Source organism: Nelumbo lutea, chromosome 4, assembly GCF_056320005.1.
Source record: "Nelumbo lutea isolate HS-2025 chromosome 4, American lotus-T2T, whole genome shotgun sequence".
NCBI lineage: Eukaryota > Viridiplantae > Streptophyta > Magnoliopsida > Proteales > Nelumbonaceae > Nelumbo > Nelumbo lutea.
Window position 1 is genome coordinate 44,471,136 of NC_142687.1, and position 19,104 is coordinate 44,490,239.

The 19,104-nt window shown below is 38.3% G+C and overlaps 1 protein-coding gene across 3 annotated transcripts in view; it reads right to left on the bottom strand.

Annotated features, from left to right (window-relative positions):
• Positions 1–219: 219 nt before the first annotated feature.
• Positions 220–19,104, bottom strand: part of LOC148855512 (ALA-interacting subunit 3-like) — a 41,598-nt gene continuing 22,713 nt past the window's right edge. For all 3 annotated transcript variants that reach the window (XM_088983749.1, XM_088983751.1, XM_088983750.1), the window contains exons 3-9: positions 5,088–5,146; positions 4,916–4,990; positions 4,705–4,821; positions 4,508–4,578; positions 3,300–3,600; positions 2,900–3,189; positions 220–590 (exon numbers count right to left, since the gene is read on the bottom strand). In XM_088983749.1, coding sequence (XP_088839875.1) covers positions 530–590; positions 2,900–3,189; positions 3,300–3,600; positions 4,508–4,578; positions 4,705–4,821; positions 4,916–4,990; positions 5,088–5,146 — 974 coding nt within the window. In that variant the 3' untranslated portion in view covers positions 220–529. The remainder of the gene's footprint in view (positions 591–2,899; positions 3,190–3,299; positions 3,601–4,507; positions 4,579–4,704; positions 4,822–4,915; positions 4,991–5,087; positions 5,147–19,104) is intronic.

The window sequence follows — 19,104 nt, forward strand, 5'->3', positions numbered from 1 at the left end:
CACAAAGTACTCACGCAGAAGAAACATCTTTATGAACTAGTATTATCAGGAAGATGCAACCGTCAGGCCAAGAGAGAAGAGACCACAACCCATTGTTGGTCCAAACCACCTGGAATCTGGGTGGGGGTGAACTGGATACGGTCCTAACCTTTTTACAGATTAAAAAAAACACTCTTTTACGGGCTAAAACCTTCTCTGACCGATCGATGGAAATGAAAGTGCACAAAATGCCAGGAACATAAATTAAGACTTGTATGGGAAAATGATATTCAACAACTGATCCTAACTCTAGATTTGGCCTCTTCTGAAGAGAAATGTATACAAGTATACAACTGATGCCCAATGGTTCCCCGAGTATCAACAGTAAAGCTTTATATACATTCGGACTACTAGTCCATGGCATAAGCAATTATAAATATCATCTTGATGAAATAGGATAACGATGGAAGACCATCCTCCATGAATGCCTAGTGTAGTCCTGCATCCAAAGTGCTGCCTAAAAATTGAAAATGGCAGGTAAGGAAGAGCTCTAGTTTGGATGTCCAGACGGATTTCTGTTCCATGACAAGAAGGAAGGGTCCCCCAGAGGCCTGCAGAAATGCCAACACAGGTTCAGCCGATGTATCAACCATTAACTGGTACTTGAAACAGAGAATCGTAATCGTATTATTCTGATGCTTCTTTATCTAATTAGTGATTATCTACAATCTACACTGGCCATACATATAATCTCATATATAGTATTGGTATGTACCGTGTAAGGGTAAAACTTGGACAGGCCCATCCTGAACCTGGCCAACCCAACACGCAATTTTACACCGGCTGGGCTTGTTCAGTCCTCTGGCTGGGTCAGGGAGTTCAGGTTTTTTGGGGGGGGTTGGGCCTGGACCTAACCCTTAGGTAGCCTGAACCCAGCCTAATCCCCGCCAAGGCCCCAGCCTAATTCTATACATGTATAAAACATACTTTTATTTTGGCAAACCATACATATACACATTAAGTTTTTATTTCAACTTTTAGTATGGACTGATTGACCAACCCAGTCCAGGCTTGGGCCTTAGGCTTAATTCTTAGGGTTGGGCCTGGGTTGACCTTAAACCCCGCCCAGCCCACCTGATTCCTAGTATCATGTTTTACAAACTACAAACTGACCTATATTTAAAATTTGAACAGTAGAAACAATTGATCAGTGAAAGAAATATTGTACCCTTGAAGGCCATAAATTGAGATACAGACACAAATAAGGATGTGGAAAACAAGGATAGGACTATTTCCTTAAATCCAGGACATTTATGCAGGTATGGATATCCTATTTTACATAATTTCAAAAGTGTTAATGCTATAGAGTACATCTAGAAATGTCATCCAGTGTTGTATCCAGCAAATATCATGCCTGATACCAAATACGGATATCCAGGTATCAAACAAAGTCTACAGGACTACAGCTACTTGGTGGGAAACAAGGATAGGACTATTTCCTTAAATCCAGGACATTTATACAGCTATGGATGTTCTATTTTACATTGATCACATTGCCGCCCCATGGGCATCCCACAGCACATCCCAACTGTGTTTTGGGAACATCTCCCAATGAAAAGTACAGGAGATGTTCCCAATGGACACTGAGATGTACATGTGGGGCGTGCTCTGTGTGGCGCAAATATGAACTCTATTTTTAAGTGTTAATGCTATAGACTACATCTAGAAGTGTCATGCAGTGTTTGTATCCAGCAAATATCATGCCTGATACCAATATGCTAGGCATGTACAGGTATCCATCCAGGTATCAAAGTCTACAGCTACTTGGTGGGACAGAAACAACAGGAATAAAAACAAGAAAAGAATAAATAAAAGAAGAAAAAACTTGGGAGGAAAACAAGAAGAAGAAGAAGAAGACAAGACAGAACCTCATATCACAAGTATCCAACATTGTAGAAGGGGAACCTTTATCCTGTGATCACTGACCACATAGGTTTTCCACAGGACTAAAAGTTCTAGTCATAATTTTAGATCAAGAAAGTTACTTAGGGAATAAGCAAAAAAATAATAATTGCATTTTTGGTGAAGGAGAAAAAGAGGTCATATTTATTTATTTTTTCTCCAAATCCAATAGAAACTTACAAGTCTAAATTGGAGTGGCAATATATAATAAGGGGCCTCACCACTCAGATAAGGAAATCAGTTTGACATCAGGTTCTAATCTAACTAACACCCATATCCATGGTCATATGTTAGTCCAACCATTCATCACGGCTTGAAGCATCCTCAAAATTTTATCAATTTTTTATTTTATTTTCATAATAAAAATTTTGGAAATATAACTAGGGGTACAAGTCAAGAACCTGACTTGAAGAATTTATACAGCATTGGGCCTGGTAAACACTCAACCCAAGCCAGCTAAAATGGAAGGCCTAAACGTAACTAAAGGCAACAACCCAGGGAAATTATTTTAAAATCCTTGGCGCTTTTGTCACTAATTAATACACAAATTTCTTTAAGATTAACAAGGTCCCTCTCTCACAAACAACACACAAAGTAAAAGTTAGTTCAGAATATGGAGGCATTTTTAAAACCAGTCCGTGCATCACATGGGTCCCTTAGTTTCCAGGAGAAAAAAGAAGAAATTTTTTGTCTCTCCAGATTCCATAGAAACTAACAAATTTAAATTAGAGTGGCAATCTAATAAGGGGCCTTGCTGCTCAGATGAGGAAAATGGTTTGGCACTTTGGCATCAGGTTGATTAAACCACCCATACCCATTGTCATACGTTCCTAAACAAACCCATTGGTGGGTAACGAGTTCCCCATCTTTTGAGGGCTCCTATTAAATCACAACCCTTCAAATTAAAGACATGGTCAAGAGAAAATAATATCATGGACCAACTGGAGCAGTCACTCACCTTGGCTTTATCACGTAGACAAGTATGAAGCTTATTGCAAAGAACAGACACATTCCACCAACAGTAAGATATGCAATGCCTAGGAAATCATTCTTTCCACCTATCCAAGTTGTTGTTGACAGAACTAGCTTCTTTTTTCCCCCGAAACTGTAAGTATTATAGTTGTTCTGTATTACCACCGTTATCACTTGCTTGGCTTCAAGGTCCACCTCTATCTTCCCATAAAGTTTTCTGAAAGTTGGCAGTGCTGCTGTTCGCATCCAAACAATAAGGTCCTCTTGTTCACTCAACTGTCATAAGTTGCATAAATAGCCAAACATAAGGATCTGAGAAAGTCAAGATTAAAACCAAACAAACTAGGAAAAAAACAAGAATGATGAGAAGAAAATAAAGCATTTACTGGTTTTTTGTCATCAAGTTTAGCACCCCCAATCAAGCTTCCATTCTGGAAATTTTTTGGAAATACATCAGAACCAAACTTACTGTCCTGGTCACTTTTCCAGGCAATGTTTTTCTTGCTAACTTCTAACACTTGATTATTAATTGAAAACCCATAGGTATCATTGAACAAGCTCCAAGCAATGAGACCACAAGGAACAATTGGGGACCCCCCTGGAGTGGTTCCTTCAGGATTACAGGAACTTGTGTCAGTCTCACTTTCCTTGCTCCGCAGTTGTTTATCGCTTCTGCTTTTGACATACCTGGAAACAAGTATTTTAACAGAGTATCATCTACTGTCCAGGAGAGTATGTGTCCAGATTTTCTTCAAGAAATACAGACTTCTTAAAACATAATGTGGTTAAAGAAAATGTTACCTAGGCCCATCCTAATCATAGCCCTGATTAATAAAAGTTAAAAATGACCTCAATATGAGATCAAATCAATGTATCCTGGTAAAATGCCTAGAAGTTTTTTTGGAAACAGTAATTTACATGTATTTAGTTATTTACTATTAACATAGAAGAACATTAGTATTAGCTAACTTAATACTACAAATTTTTTAGATATGGTCAAGGAATGGGAACAACCAATTATTTTAGCTTTATTAAATATATGTCCACTTGGGTCTAAAATAAACACTGTCAAATACACAACCAAGCTAAAAAATATCAACGGTCAACAGATAATGCATATATATTAATGGAAAGAAAATTATTTGTCATTGTTAGGAGGAACATTATGCATTGTTTCTTCATGGGAAGACCAAAAACAATTCTTATGTCCAAAAACATAGCAACAATAATTCAAACTATATAATGACTGTATTTATTTGTTTATTACAAAATGCTAGAAAAACTTTATACATGCAAAAGGTTTGTCAGACAAAATAACCAGCAAAAGGTGCCATAAGATTTGCTAAATTTATCTGATAATTAACAAAATCATATTTACAATACTAAAAGATCTTGCTACATGATAAGTCAGTATTCAGTAAGCTGGCAAAACAATGATGTCAAACCTATTCATCCACTACTTATCCTCCAACAACAATAAAGGAAGAGGGGGAACAGACCAAGGAAACCCTAATAAAAAACTAGCAAAATTCAATCCTGAAGCTGAAGGAAAATATGACAAAATGAATTCTCATTTCACGTGAAGAGTGCCCACCTGCGATGGTTCTGGTAGAAGTTATCAAGCTGATAATAAACATATACAGGATTCTTCATGTGCTTTGGAACCTGAAACATATGTGCAATTAATGGTTCACAAAAGATATAATTATGCTCCAAACACATATAGAGCAGGAATACACCAAAAAATCCACTTTCTTGGTGCACCAAAGTTCTTAGTGGAATTGTACCAACCTCCAGAGTCCTTGTACAGGTCTTGTTTGTTTCATTGCTTTGTATAAATGCAAGCATATTTTCGCTATAATTCGGAGGAACACAGTCTTTATCATAGCGGTCTACAATTTCCACCACCTATAAATGAAGTAAACTTAACATGAAAGACCAAGATAAACTAAGAATAAGGTGCAAGTGCAGTGCAGGATCAGAGAAGGATTATGAATATTACACGCTCTGATGCAAACAAGGAAACAAGACCAATCGGGATGAAGATGATTCCGATAAATATAAAGGTTGTAATGACCTGACAAAAAATATTACATGAGACAATATTTCAGAGTGCAATAAAGAACAGTCCAGCAGATCAGAAAACAATTCTACCAGCTTTAAGCCAAACTTACCCATCCAGGAGTTAGAATTGGCTTGCAAGCAGGAAGTTCTTGCTGTGTAAACCTAGAATCTGCAATTGAGAAGTATCAAACTTTAGCTAAAAAAGAATGTTTTCAAAAGCATATACAGTACCTAAAGCGATTCATCTAATTAGCAAAGGGGGGAAAAAACAACAAGGTAGCATTAAAAAAGATAAGTAATAAATATCCTCATTAACACTTGCTAACCATTCTCACAATCCGCAGTCCTGTGTAATCTAACTGGCTAACCATGCTGATGGTGCTCTAAAACCAGTAGAAATGGTAATAGAATCTGCCAACTACCAATATTACTGCTCAAACACTACATATTGTATTGGTGGAGGATCGAGATAATCTTTAGTTTATCCATCTGAATAAATATAATAAGGGAGTGAATTTGCTAGTTGAGTTGTTCAGAGAACTTTAACAGACCAAGTGATCATATGCATGATGACATAAATTTGGTCTCAAAGTGACTCCACATGTGTGCATGTTTCCTTATGTATATGATAAACTTGAGCTGAGAAGACCTAGACACATGACTAAAATAAGTTCTTTTATGTGGAAGTTTTTAAATTAAAAAAAAAAATTGAAACCTTGAATGGTAATATTATTTGGGGAAAACCACAAAACAAGGTGGGGCATAGGTGCTAATGTAGACAAGCTATGGATGGTCCAGTGTGCCCCAATACCACTATTACCACCACCATCCTCCATGGACAATCCAGAGGATTGCCCTAATGATATTTTATATTATTTGTGTTTCAATAGCTAGTTAAGGGTTAATGAACAAGTTGACTAAGACTGATATTTCCAATGGGACCAAGAAGAGATGTTATTCTACTAAAGAAACCCAAAAAGAAAGAAAGAAAAGAAAAAAAGAAAAACCTAGTTGAGATAGTTGAGAAAGTATAGAATGAATTGACAAAGAATTACTAGAGGAGAGAACAGATACTTGGGAAAAGCTCCTGTAGAACATAATTCACTAATTTATATTCATCAAGATAACTCTTAAAATCTGAATGTGAGATTACAAAAAAGACTATTTATATGCTTAAGCAAGGGATTGATTTCCTTTACAAACTTCAATACTAAAATAAATATAACCTCTTTAAATTCTAAAATACTCCAACAATACATCCAACTCTTTACACTATTCAAATTTCTTTATATGATAATCACAAACTATTAAATTGTTCTATAAAAGCTAAAATTTAACCAATTGGAAGAGTTTGGAAGGGTAGAAGAGAGGAAGGAACAGATTGGTCATAGGTTAATGGAGCTAGATGAGGAGGCTGAAAGACAGTTGGGGGTGGAAGGGAGGAAGGCAGAATCTAAAAGTAAAACTAGAAGAAATTTTGAGAAAGGAAGAGATAATAGGGAGGCAAAAATCAAAATGCAAATGGCTCAAATAAGGGGATGGTAACACAAGGTTCTCCCATGTCTTGGCAAATGGGAAGAAGAGGATAAAGACGGTCAAAATTGGAATTGAATGGATCAATTCTAACTGAAGAGGATATAACAAAGGCCTTTGTGGACCATTTAAAGTCCATCTTTGATAAACTGGGAGGATTGAAAGATCTCACAAGAGTTGAAGTGGCAGGAAGGGAATAGGGAGCTATTGGAAACTCTGGAGAAAAACTTTGAAGCTTAAGAAGTGAAAGAAGCAATTTTCTCTAATGATAGATCAAAAGCTCCATAACCGGATGGCTTTTCAATGGCTTTTTACCAAGACTGTTGGGACATCTTAAGAGATGACCCCTTGAAGGTTTTTGAGGAACTCTTTGGGATAAGCAAAATAAACTCGGGTGCTAATGCTACCTTTATTTCATTAATTCCAGAAAATAAGGATGCATTACATCTAAAGCATTAATTCCAAAATAAACTCAAGCGCCTAGGCGACAAGGCGCCCTTGGAGGCTCGCTTCACCTAATCGCCAAGCAGTTTTGTACATTGTGTTATAAAATACTTTTATATTCTTAACTTTTTTGGGATTATAATTATAAAATAGACATTATTAAATTAAAATATTCATTTTGTGCGTTTATATACTAATTTCTTTTTATTATTTTCTTATTTGTTAGGGTTTAATCAACATTGTGAATAATTCGATTAACCCTAGTTCAATTCTAGGTCTGAAGTAAGTAAGAAGAGAAGAAGAAAAGAGAGAAAGAAGAAAAAAGGAGAAAGGGTTCAGTCTGAGAAGAAGAAAAGTCACCTCTCAGCCGACTCACTTTGTATTTATACTCTTTGTATTACATTACAAAAGATAGAGTTGTCCCTCATTAAGTATGGAACACACAACTTAAACCCAAACAAAATAAACAACTTAACCTTAATTAGATAGACAAAAGACTTAACTACCCTTGTACTATCGATTCTAACAGTCCTCCTCAAGCTAGAGAGTATATATCATATAGTCCCAGCTTGTCACATATGTAATCCACTCTTCCTCGACTCAACCCTTTTGTAAACAGATCTGCCCACTGGTTTCCTGAACCCACATGAGTTGTATTTATCACTCCATTGATCACCTTTTCTCTTACAAAGTGGCAGTCATCTTCGATATGATTTGTTGAGATCATGAAAGACTGGATTAGAAGAAATGTGGACAGCAGCTTGATTATCGCAGTACAACCTCATGGGTCTATCAATTGAGAACCCGATTTCCTACAAAATATTTTTCATCCACACTAGTTCACATGTAGCATGAGCCATAGCCCTGTACTATTGTTTTTTTCTTGCTCTTCCAAGTTACCAGATTGCCACTAAGGTACAATACCCTGTAGTGGATCTCCGGTCAAACACAGATCCGACCCAGTCAACATCTGTATACCCCTCTATCTCAAGATCTCATCCACTTTTGTATAACAGTCCATGACCTAGAGCTCCCTTCAGGAACCTAACTATTCTTAGAACTGCTTTCCAATGCGGAACTCGTGCATAAACTGACTCACCATGCTTACAGCAAATGGTATATCTATTCGAGTAATAGTCAGGTAGTTCAATCTTCCAGGATCATCCAACTCTTCACCTGCATCAATACTCAACTTAACATTCAGTTCCATGGGTGTTTCAGCTGGTTTGGCACCCAACAACCTTGTCTCTTCAAGTAAATCAATGACACACTTCCTTTGGAACAAGTTAATTCCATGTCTTGACCTTGCAACTTCCATTCCCAAGAAATTTTTCAGCTTACCCAGATCTTTTGTGTGGAAGTGATCCTGTAGAAGTTTTTCAACCTGCCAATCCCATTGATGCCACTACCAGTTATGACAATATCATCCACATACACCACTAACAAGATTTTCCTAGCTTCTGATTCACAGATGAACACAGAATGGTCTACTTGACACTGTTTCATGCCAAAGTTCTTCACTACTTCACTAAATCTACCAAACCACACACGTGGAGATTGTTTTAGTCCATAAATCGTCTTCTTAAGTTTGCAAACCCAGGTGGTTGCTCCATATATACCTCCTCAACTAGATCACCACGTAAGAAGGCATTTTTTATGTCAAACTGAAAGAGGGGCTAATCATGCATTGGTGCTAAAGAAATCATAAATCGAATTGAAACAATCTTAGCCATAGGAGAAAATGTCTCCGTATAGTCAACACCATATAACTAAGAATGACATTTCACTATGTAGACCCACTTACATCCAATGACATGCTTACTAAGAGGGAGAGTGATAAGTTCTCATCCATGTGTGATTGTGTGCCAGTGTAAACAATTCCTCTTCCATTGCTTGTTACCACCCTATAGAAGTTATGGCTTCTTGGACAGTCTTAGAAATGGAAACAGATGATAACAAGGATATAAAATGTCAATGGGAAGCGTGAAGGTGAGCAATAGAAACATATTGAGAAATAGGATGAGATGCACAACTACGTTTACCTTTCCGCAATGCAATAGGAAGATTAAGGTCAGAAGGAAGAGGTGCAACTGCAGGATCCGTCGACGAGGGCTGAACTAGAGGAGGGGCCAGTGCTCTTCTATGAGTATACACTTGTGTGATTGGTGGCCTCTCGGTATTAACATGCATTGGAGAAGACGACGACTAAGATAGAACAGGAACCACAAGAAGAGGGTCCTTAACTGGAACTGAAAGTAGAAACATAGGAGCAGGAGAAGGGACATCAACATTCAAGAAGAATGGAATTGACTCAAAAAAAGTGACATCAAAACACACAAAGGACCGATGAGAGCTAGGGTTATAACACTTGTACCCTTTCTAGGTTCTGGAGTAGCCAAGGAAGATGCATTTTGTAGCACGTGCATCTAACTTGTCCAGTCCAGGCCCTAAATTCTAAAAAAGACAAACACAACCAAAGACTCTAGTTTGTAGCACGTGCATCTAACTTCTCATACACCTCACGTGGGCCACTCACCATTTCCTTCCCAGAAGCACCAGTAGATGTGGAGGGGATCTGATCAGCCTGCTAGTTCTCACTAATTGTACTACCACCACTAGTCATAGCATGATTAGCCCAAGTGTTGGGTGGACCATGTAAGTCATAATAGAAGTTAATAGTGTGTCCCTCTAATCCACAATATGTGCATCTCCTAGTACCAGTACTTCTTCCTCCACCATGACCTCCTCCTAAATCTTGACCTCCACTGCGGCTACCAATACGATTAAACGTAAGACCACCTCGAGTCCCCAGAAATCCACGACCACCTCCACCACTTCTATTTCCACGACCTCCCCCTCTTGTCACCACAAAACCAGACCTGTCCAAGAGAGAGTAAGACTTCGTAGGGTCAAGTTGCTCTCGCTATTGTTGCTGAATTTGAACATCTGGAGCCAGAGGGTGATACACATTAAGCTCATTACGGAGGTTTCTCATGCTTGCATAGTATTCTTCTAAGCTTTGATTACCCTGCTTCAGGTTAAAGTACTCCTGGTAAAGTTGGTACACTCTAGTGGTATTATCTTGGCCAAAATAGAGTTTCTTAGCATAGTCCCAGATTTCCTTAGTTGTATCCAAGAACATAAAATTAACACTAATTTTAGGTCCCATGATATTCCACAACCAGGTCATAATCTGTGCATCCTCCTATTCCCACTCACTAAACCCTAGAGAATCAGAGGAGGGTTTCTCCTCTCTCATATGTTTCACCTTTTTCTTGGCTCTCGAGAACACTTCCATAGATTTAGCCCATGGCACATAGTTCTCACCATTTAATTTGATAGAGATCATTTGAACATTCAGGTAATCAGGAGAAATCATAACACTTGTCTTATTATCACTACCCTCTCCAATTGTTACCATCATAACAAAATCACCTCACACCACAAAAAAAAATCAACTATTATAAGCAAAAAATCACCCTTTACTATTCAGCACTACACCACAGACCACACAATAAAGTACTGTTATGACCACATTGCTGCTGTCATGGGTTCAGCACCCAAAAACCGTACTATCACCACACATATCCAAGCATAAACAAAGAAAAAAAAGTTCATATGCATACCTACCAATCAACACTGCCACATGGATGAGATCCAGCCCAAAAGAAAGAGAACACACTCCACTATTAGTTGATTAGAGATTTTTGTTCACACCTGTCCACAACCAGCCCCTTTCATGTCATCGATTAGAGGGTTTCTAGCAAACCACCACCACAGCAACTAGAGGCATATTTACCTCCAAGAAGGAAAAACGACCACTCCTTTTTGGTCCTTATCAATCCTCCAATTCGTTTAAAAGTTACTTCAAAGAGAAGTTCTGATATGGCGATCTCAGGAGGACCAAGGGAGAGAGAAAAAAACTGAGTTCTAAACTGATTTCCTAGGGTTCTGAGACCATGTGAATAATTCAATTAAACCTAGTTCAGTTCTAGGTCTGAAGTAAGTAAGAAGAGAAGAAGAAGAGAAAGAAAGAAGAGAAAAGGAGAAGGGTTCAGTCTGAGAAGAAGAAAAGTCACCTCTCTCAGCCGACCCACTTTGTATTTATACTCTTTGTATTAGATTACAAAAGATAAGAGTTATCCCTCATTAAGTATGGGACACAACTTAAACCCAGACAAAATAAACAACTTAACCTTAATGAGATAGATAAAAGACTTGACTACCCTTGTACTGTCAATTCTAACAAACACAAACTTTGCTAAATGTTGTATTTAACCCTCAAAGACTTATTCTTCCACTTTTTCTTTTCTTCTTTTCCTATAACAAAGTAGGGGTTCAGCCCCCTATTTTTCGAACTTTCTTATTTCATCTTTTTCTTATGAATATGTTGGTTTTCTATACTTCCAGGATATATGCTTTTTACTTTAAAAAAATCCATCGCCTAGGTGATGCCTAGGCACCCATCTAGGCAACTAGGTGACTAGGTGACAAGGTGCCCCCTATTGCCTAGCCTCACCTTGGCGCCTTGAAAACTATGTGGTACACTGGGTAAAAAACACTAGAGTTGTATGGATGATATAATCAAGGGCTGGAATGCAGTAGCCAAGTCCTCAAGACCCAAAACTTCAGCTCAAGAAAGTTGGGTACCATCTGCACAACAAAGGATAAAACCCAATTTTGATGGGAGTTGACTTGGTAACCCGGGGCCTTTACTCAGGACCTTCATTAAAAGCTGAGTTGTTAGCTCTACGGAAAGGATTGAGATTGGAAAAACAAATGGGGCTACATCAGATTAAAGTGGAAGGGGATTCAAGGATAGTAATAGATTCGATGCAAAATGGAAACCTGAGAATCTGGAGCCATAAGCAAGTCATGAAAGAAATATGGAATCTTACAAGAGAAATTGATGGTTAGAAGATCAACCAATAGCTTGGCTGATGGATTAGCAAAACAAGAACCAACAAGGAGTGAGCTTTTTTGGGCTGTTTTGCAACAGTGATTTATTTTGTGGGGCAGGACTCTTTTTTGGAGTGACTGATGTATTTCCTTCTTCTGATATAATGAATGAAGTTACCATTTCCAATCAAAAAGAAATATTATGAAGCTACCACCGGATTAAGAGGGACTGTAAGAAATTTGCTTTCCTTTGTCAACGGATTTTAACCCCTTCTATGTTCAAACCAGGGAATCAAATGGACTGACCAAAAGTTAACAACTCTACATATGTAACTTGGATTCAAACAAGTAGAAGCAATTGATGCTGCAATTCATTATTCTAAATGATGTATAAGAGCTATAAATTATCTATGGACTAAAGAAAATAAGGTGAAGAACTTCTGCAAGTTTGGTTTACTTATTGATTGCCATTTTACGTGAATAGCAGTTTTAGGTTTGCAGGTTTATCATGTTCTATACTAGAAAACATGGTTTGCTAATTTAAGCATGAAATTTAAACATGGCTTGCTAATATTCATCTTTAATACCAATCTATTGATCTGAAGCTGCTAATGTTTTTGAACTTGATCAACAAAGTCTGAGTTGATCAACATTCGTGACTATTGATGCAACTGAGCTTGACCAACCATCAAAAACCAGCAAACTAGTAAAGCATCAAACCCTAAGATGCTAATGCGTTACACAGATGGGTTAAAGGACACACAGATGATTACAATCATAGTTCATAACCATTGAGCAGATTGAGCCTGTGGCCCCAAGGTCCCTCCTAGATTTAGATTTTTTGGAGGCTTTTTAATAATCATCTGATTTGCAAGGATGTTCTGTTTAGCAAAGGGATTGCTCCTGATAACATGTGCTTGCTTTGCAATGGGCAGGCTGAGTCCTTAAGTCATTTATTTCAATTTTCTCCTTTTGTAAAAGCTGTTATTTGTGCTAATCCATAGGGATTCAGAGTACAGCGAGATTACATTGCATCTGTGTTAGATTTGGTGAATTTTTTGCTTCACAACAGGGAAGGTATTGTTGATCATGTTCTAGGCTAGTTTGCTATTGTATTCTGCTATATTTGCTATTGTTGATCATGTTCTTTGTGTTGTTTCTGATTTTAAGGTTTTGTGTAAAATAAATAATAGTTTTTTTATCAATAACACTTTACTTCATTAGATAAATGGGTATTTCCATCCCTTTGTACCTTGATTTTTTTCCTCCAATAAATATCCTCTCTCAATAAAACCTCCTTCAAATCCTTTGAGATTCCTTCTCATCCAACTCTTTAATCCAAGAAATCAAGCTCAGTTTTTGTTCTTCAATTCTCCCAAAATGGTCTAGTCCATTCCTTTATTTTGGATCTCAGCCACTACAGTTTCTTATGAAATCTAACTCCCTTCCAATTAACCCCTCTTAAATCTTCATTCCACCAATCCTTCACTTTACCAATCAAGAGGAAATAGCCAGGAGGTTTGTGGATCATTTCAAGTCTATTTATAGAAGACCCTTGAATCAAAGAACATTAGTGGAAGAAGTGGATTGGCCTAGATTGGGTGATGAGAAGGTAAGGTGGTTGGAAAGAAACTTTGAGGAAGAGAAGATTAAACAGACATCTCTCTGATGGACAAATCTAAAGCCCCAGGCCTAGATGGTTTTACAATTGCTTTCTTCAAAGATTGTTGTGAAGTAGTAAAAGATGACTTTTGTGATGTCTTCAAGGAATTTTCAGACAAGCACACTGTAAGCCCTAGGGTCAATGCTACCTTCTTGGCCTTAGTCCCAAATAAATCTAAAGCTAGGCACCCTAAGGACCTGAACCAATTAGCTTGGTGACAAGTATCTATAAAATCTTAGCTAAGGTCCTTTCTTTGAGGCTTAAAGAGGTTCTACCTTTTATCAACTGCCAAGCCCAAGGGGAATTAATATAAGGGAGACAAAGAGTAGATCAAATTCTGATTACCAATGAACGTTTAGAGAAAATGAGGAAACCTAAGCGAAAAGGCTTTGTGTGTAAGTTGGATCTTGAAAAGGCATATGATCTAGTGGATTGGCAGTTTTTGTTAGAGGTTTTATGTAACTATGTGTTTGGGGAAAGGTGGTGTAGTTGGGTGTTTGTTTATATTAGTTCTTACCACTATTCTATCTTGGTTAATGGAGTAGTGTAGGACTTTTTTTCCAGCTAGGGGGTTAGGCAAGGAGATCCGCTTTCACCCTTCCTTTTTACTCTATTAGCTGATGTGCTTAGTAGATTGATCTCTAAGGTTGATAGAGAAGATGTTATAAGAGGTTGGAGAATAGGTAGAAATGGAATTCCAATTTCCCACCATAGTTGTCAAGGCAACGTGCCTAGGTGACAAGGCGCCCTTGGAGGCTCACCTTGCCTAATCACCAAGCAGTTTTCTATAGTGTGTTAGACAAAATTTTTAAATTCTTAATTTTTTGAGGTTATAATTTTAAAATAGACATTTTTAAACTAAAATATTCATTTTGTGTGTTTATATACTAATTTCTTTTTATTATTTTCTTATTTTTTAGGGTTTAATCAACACAAACATTGCTAAATGCTGTATTGAACCCTTAAAGACTTCAAAACCTGAACCAATAAGTAAGGAAGAACTTAAAATGATGTCTAACCAACACATTTACTTCTTTTTCTTTACTAATTTTGTGTGTCTAATACTATATACCAATTTTCTTCTTCCACCTTTTCTTTTCCTCTTTTCCTATAAAAGAAATAGGGGTTCAGCCCTTATATTTTTTGAAATTCTCTTCTTTTTTTCTCGTGAATGTGTTGGAATATGTTGATTTTCTATACTTTAACATGAAGTTTATAGTTTTCTCATGAAAATAATGGATAATCATTAAGGAAATATGATTATGGAACCTAGGTAACTACCCTAGGATACATATTTTTGCTTGAAAAAATCCATTGCCTAGGTGACGTCTAGGCGACTAGGCAACAAGGCGCCCCCTTGTCACCTAGCCTCGCCTTGGCACCTTGAAAACTATGTTTCCCACCTTCTGTTTGTTGATGACCTAATAATTTTCTATGATGGGGGTGATGTTGGGAAGGTAGCAAATCTAAAAGAGTTGCTTAAAATCTTTGAAAGAATTTCCAACTTGAGAATCAATTCAGAAAAGAGCTAAATGGTAGGGGTCAATTTGGAGGTTACAAAGGTTGAGACTGTGGCAAAGAGATTAGAGTGTTCCATATCTTCCAGGCCTTTAACCTATCTAGGGCTTCCATTAGGGGCAAACCCTAGGGAGAGTCGATTTTGGAACCTAATGCTAGAAAAGTTTGAAAAGAGAATAACCTCATGGAAGAATAACTATATCTCCTTAGGTGCTAGATCACTTTGATAAGAGCCACACTCCTGAATCTGCCCACTTATTTCCTATCCGCTTTTAGGATACCACCTAGGCAAGCAAAGAAGTTGGAGAAAATAATGAGAGATTTTCTTTGGGAACCAGAGGAAAGTAAAAAGGACCATATGATCAAGTGGGAGGTTGTGTGTAAGAGTAAAGAGGAGGAGACTTGGGGTTAAGTAATTTGATTTGCTTTGTTGGGGAAGTGGTTGTGGCATTCGCCACAAGAGGGAGACAGGCTATGGCATGAACTAGTAGGAAGTATTCATGGTTGCTCAGAGAATGGATGGGATGTTGATGCATCTCAGAGGCTACTTTTTCAACACCCTAGAAGGCAATTAACAATATTCTTCCTCAATTCCTCAAGTTTGTCAAGTATGATCTTTGTTGTAGAAACTCCGTTTGGTTCTAGGAGGATGTCTAGATTAGGGATTGCCCCTTAAATGACCTCTTTCCATCCTTATTTTCAGTGTCCTTGTACAAAAAAGATGTTGTCCCAAAATTTCTCTCCCCTTGTGTAAATCCTTTGGCTTCAAATTGGGACTTTGGGTTCCATAAAGGGTTAAGGGATGAGGAAATTGACTGCTTATCTTTTTTTTTTTTAAATATCTTTTTTTTTTGTTGCCTTCTCGATAAGGTTTGTTTGGATCCCTCTGAATCAGATAAACAAGCTTGGTCTCCTCAGCCCAAAGGAACCTTCTCATATGCCCCTTTTAAAAAGTCCCCGTGCCTCTCTTCATCTCGACAATTTTTCCTTGTTAAGGAAGTTCGGTGCAAGCTTGTTCCCCCCAAAAGTTTATGGTTTTCTATTGGGAAGTGCATTACAAGAAAATAAGCACCTTGGACAACCTACAAATGAGAAGACCTTTTCTTTGTATTTCACATAGCCAATGTATTCTTTGCAGGTTTCATGGTGAGGATTGCTACCACTTCCTAATTAATCTTGCTCCTTTACCATAGAGTTGTGGGATGGGCCTTTTTTGTTGTTTGGTTGCAAGAGGAATATACCAACAAAAGTGAGCATGCTCTTTAATCCTTCTACCTTTGCCTAGGATAACAAAAGAGGAAGGGTTATGTGGAGATGTGCTAGAGCAGAACTGATTTAGACGATCTTGGAAGAAAGGAATGCAAGAATATTCCAAGAGGAGAAAAGCTACCAAGAATTAGAGTTTGTGTTGAATGGGGTCATACACTAGTAAAAGACCATGGATTTATTTCACCAATTCTCCTTTAATGATATTTAGAGGAATTGGTCAACAGTAGCAAGGTGTTCTCCCATAAAGATTAGGGTGGCAACAAAATGGGCACCCCCTCCTGAAGGTTTTTTGAAGCTGAATTTTGACAGGAGCAGTCAAGGCAACCTAGGTTCCTTTGGTTTGGAAGGAGTTGTGAGGAATGAACTTGGAGAGATTGTGCTTTTCTACTCGAGTCCTTTGGAATTTGGAGACTCTACTATGGCAGAATTGCTGGCTGCCACTCAAGGAGTATTGAGTTAGCAACTTATCTAGGTATAGAGTGTCTTTGATTTAAGGGAATTCCAAGGTGATACTAGGCTAGTTGAAGGACCCAAAGACTACAATGCAGTCCTATAAGAATGGAGTCAAGAAGCTTAAGTGGATGACACGTAATATATCTATAAGGATACAATGGGTGGGGAGATCAACAAATGCATTAGCTGATATGTTTTTTTATTGGAAACGGTAACTTTCATTAAGGATATCAAACAAACATCTTGCATTGTCAACCACTCAGACAAAGAGTGTTGACCCCAAACAACATCAAGAATTACAGTAAAAGTCCCCTGCTTTGCCAAGCTATCTGCCACAGTGTTGGCTGACCTCCTTACCCATTTGAAATTACTCCAGCTTCCCTTGCCAAGTAGATTATTTCCCTTTGCTGTCTAAAATTCCATACACCCAACCTCTTTGTTTGCAGCCACCCTATTAACAATTTAGAGTCCCCTTCCACCTTCAAGAGGCTCTCCACCCTCTGCACTGATCTTGTGATTCTGTTCAATAGGTGTATCTGCAGGCTTAACACCCAACTTTTCAGTTTCTGCTAATAGATCTAGAACATACTTCCTTTGAGAAATAAAGATCCCATGTTTAGATCTAGCAACCTCAATACCCAAGAAGTATCGTAGCTCTCCCAAATCTTTCACCTCAAACTCTTGATGAAGGAGTTGTTTAGGAGACTCAATCTCACTGTTATCATTCCCTGTCACCACAATATCATCCACATATACAGCAAGCAAAGTCAAGGAAGAGTCCACTCTTTTAATGAACAATGTATGGTCTGACTAGGCCTGTACATAGCCGAATTTTTTAAGGGCTTGTCTGAATCTATCAAACCAAGCTCTGGGGGACTGCTTTAGTCCATACAAGGCTTTATTCAACCGGCAAACCTTCTTACCTGTCTATGCATCATAAAATCCAGGAGATAACTGCATGTAGACTTCTTCCTGTAAGTCTCCATTGAGGAAGGCATTTTAACATCCATCTGGAACAAGGGCCAAGAATAATTGGCTGCAAGGGATAGCAGAACTCGAATAGTGGTCATCTTTGCCACAAGAGCAAAAGTCTCCAAGTAGTCTATACCATAAGTCTGAGTAAATCCCTTTGCAACTAATCGGGCCTTATACCTTTCAATGGAACCATCAGCATTATGTTTCACAGTAAATACCCATCTACATCCAATTGGTTTCTTTCCTTTAGGCTGATCAACTAGCTCCCAAGTATTAGTCCTCAAAAGGGCATCCATTTCAACCTTCATTGCATCTTTCCACTCAGGAACAGACAAGGCTTCCTGCACTATTTTGGGAATAGGAATATCAACAATGAATGTAAGAAAGGACCTGTAAGAGGGGGATAGGCGATCATAGGACAGAAACTGGGAAATGCAGTGAGTTGTGGATGTGGTGCAACATTGTTTGCCTTTACGGACTGCAATGGGGAGGTCAAGGTCATCCAAAGGTAAAGTAGCAACAGTGAAAGGTATCTCAGGGGGACCTGGATCTAATAAAGGGACTGTGGTACCTGGATTTGGATCCGCAGAAGGAACCGGGGCTGGCCTGAACTACTAATGACCAAAATCAACCTGCCTCCACCGCCTGTGATAGACTCTCAAATCCTAACACCTCTGTCAACCCTCCCCATTACATCCCTCATCACTCAATGGAACAGGTAAAGGAACTTCTGATGAGTTAACCCCACTGTCACTAACCCCACTCTCACTACTCTCCCCCTGAGGAGAAACCCTAGGGTAATAAGGTACCTCCTCAAAGAAAGTAACATCCATCGAGACAAATCTCCTCCCAGAAGTAGGTTCATAGCAGCAATAACCCTTTTGAGTTTGTGCATAACCGAGAAAAATGCATTTGGAGGCCTTAGGATCAAATTTGGAACGATGAGGTCCAAGAATCTGAACAAAGCAAGTGCAACCAAAGGTTTTAAGGGGAACAATAAATAATTCTTTATCGGGGTATAGAAGGGTAAAGGGAGGCTTCACGTCAAGAACCCGTGAAGGAACTCGATTAATGAGATACAATGCTGCAAGAATAGCATCGCCCCAAAAACGGATAGGCACATTGGAGTTAAACTTAATGCTTCAAGCCACCTCCAGTATGTGCCTATTCTTCCTCTCAGCAACCCCATTCTACTGTGGTGTATAAGGACAAGTACTCTGGTGAATAATCCCATGATCAAGTAGATAAGAGGCCAGTGGCTTGGTAAAGTATTCTTTCACATTATCGGATCTGAAGATTTTGATTTTGACCCCAAACTGGGTTAAAATCATCTGATGAAAGATCTGGGTCAGAGCAGGAACCTCATCTCGAGA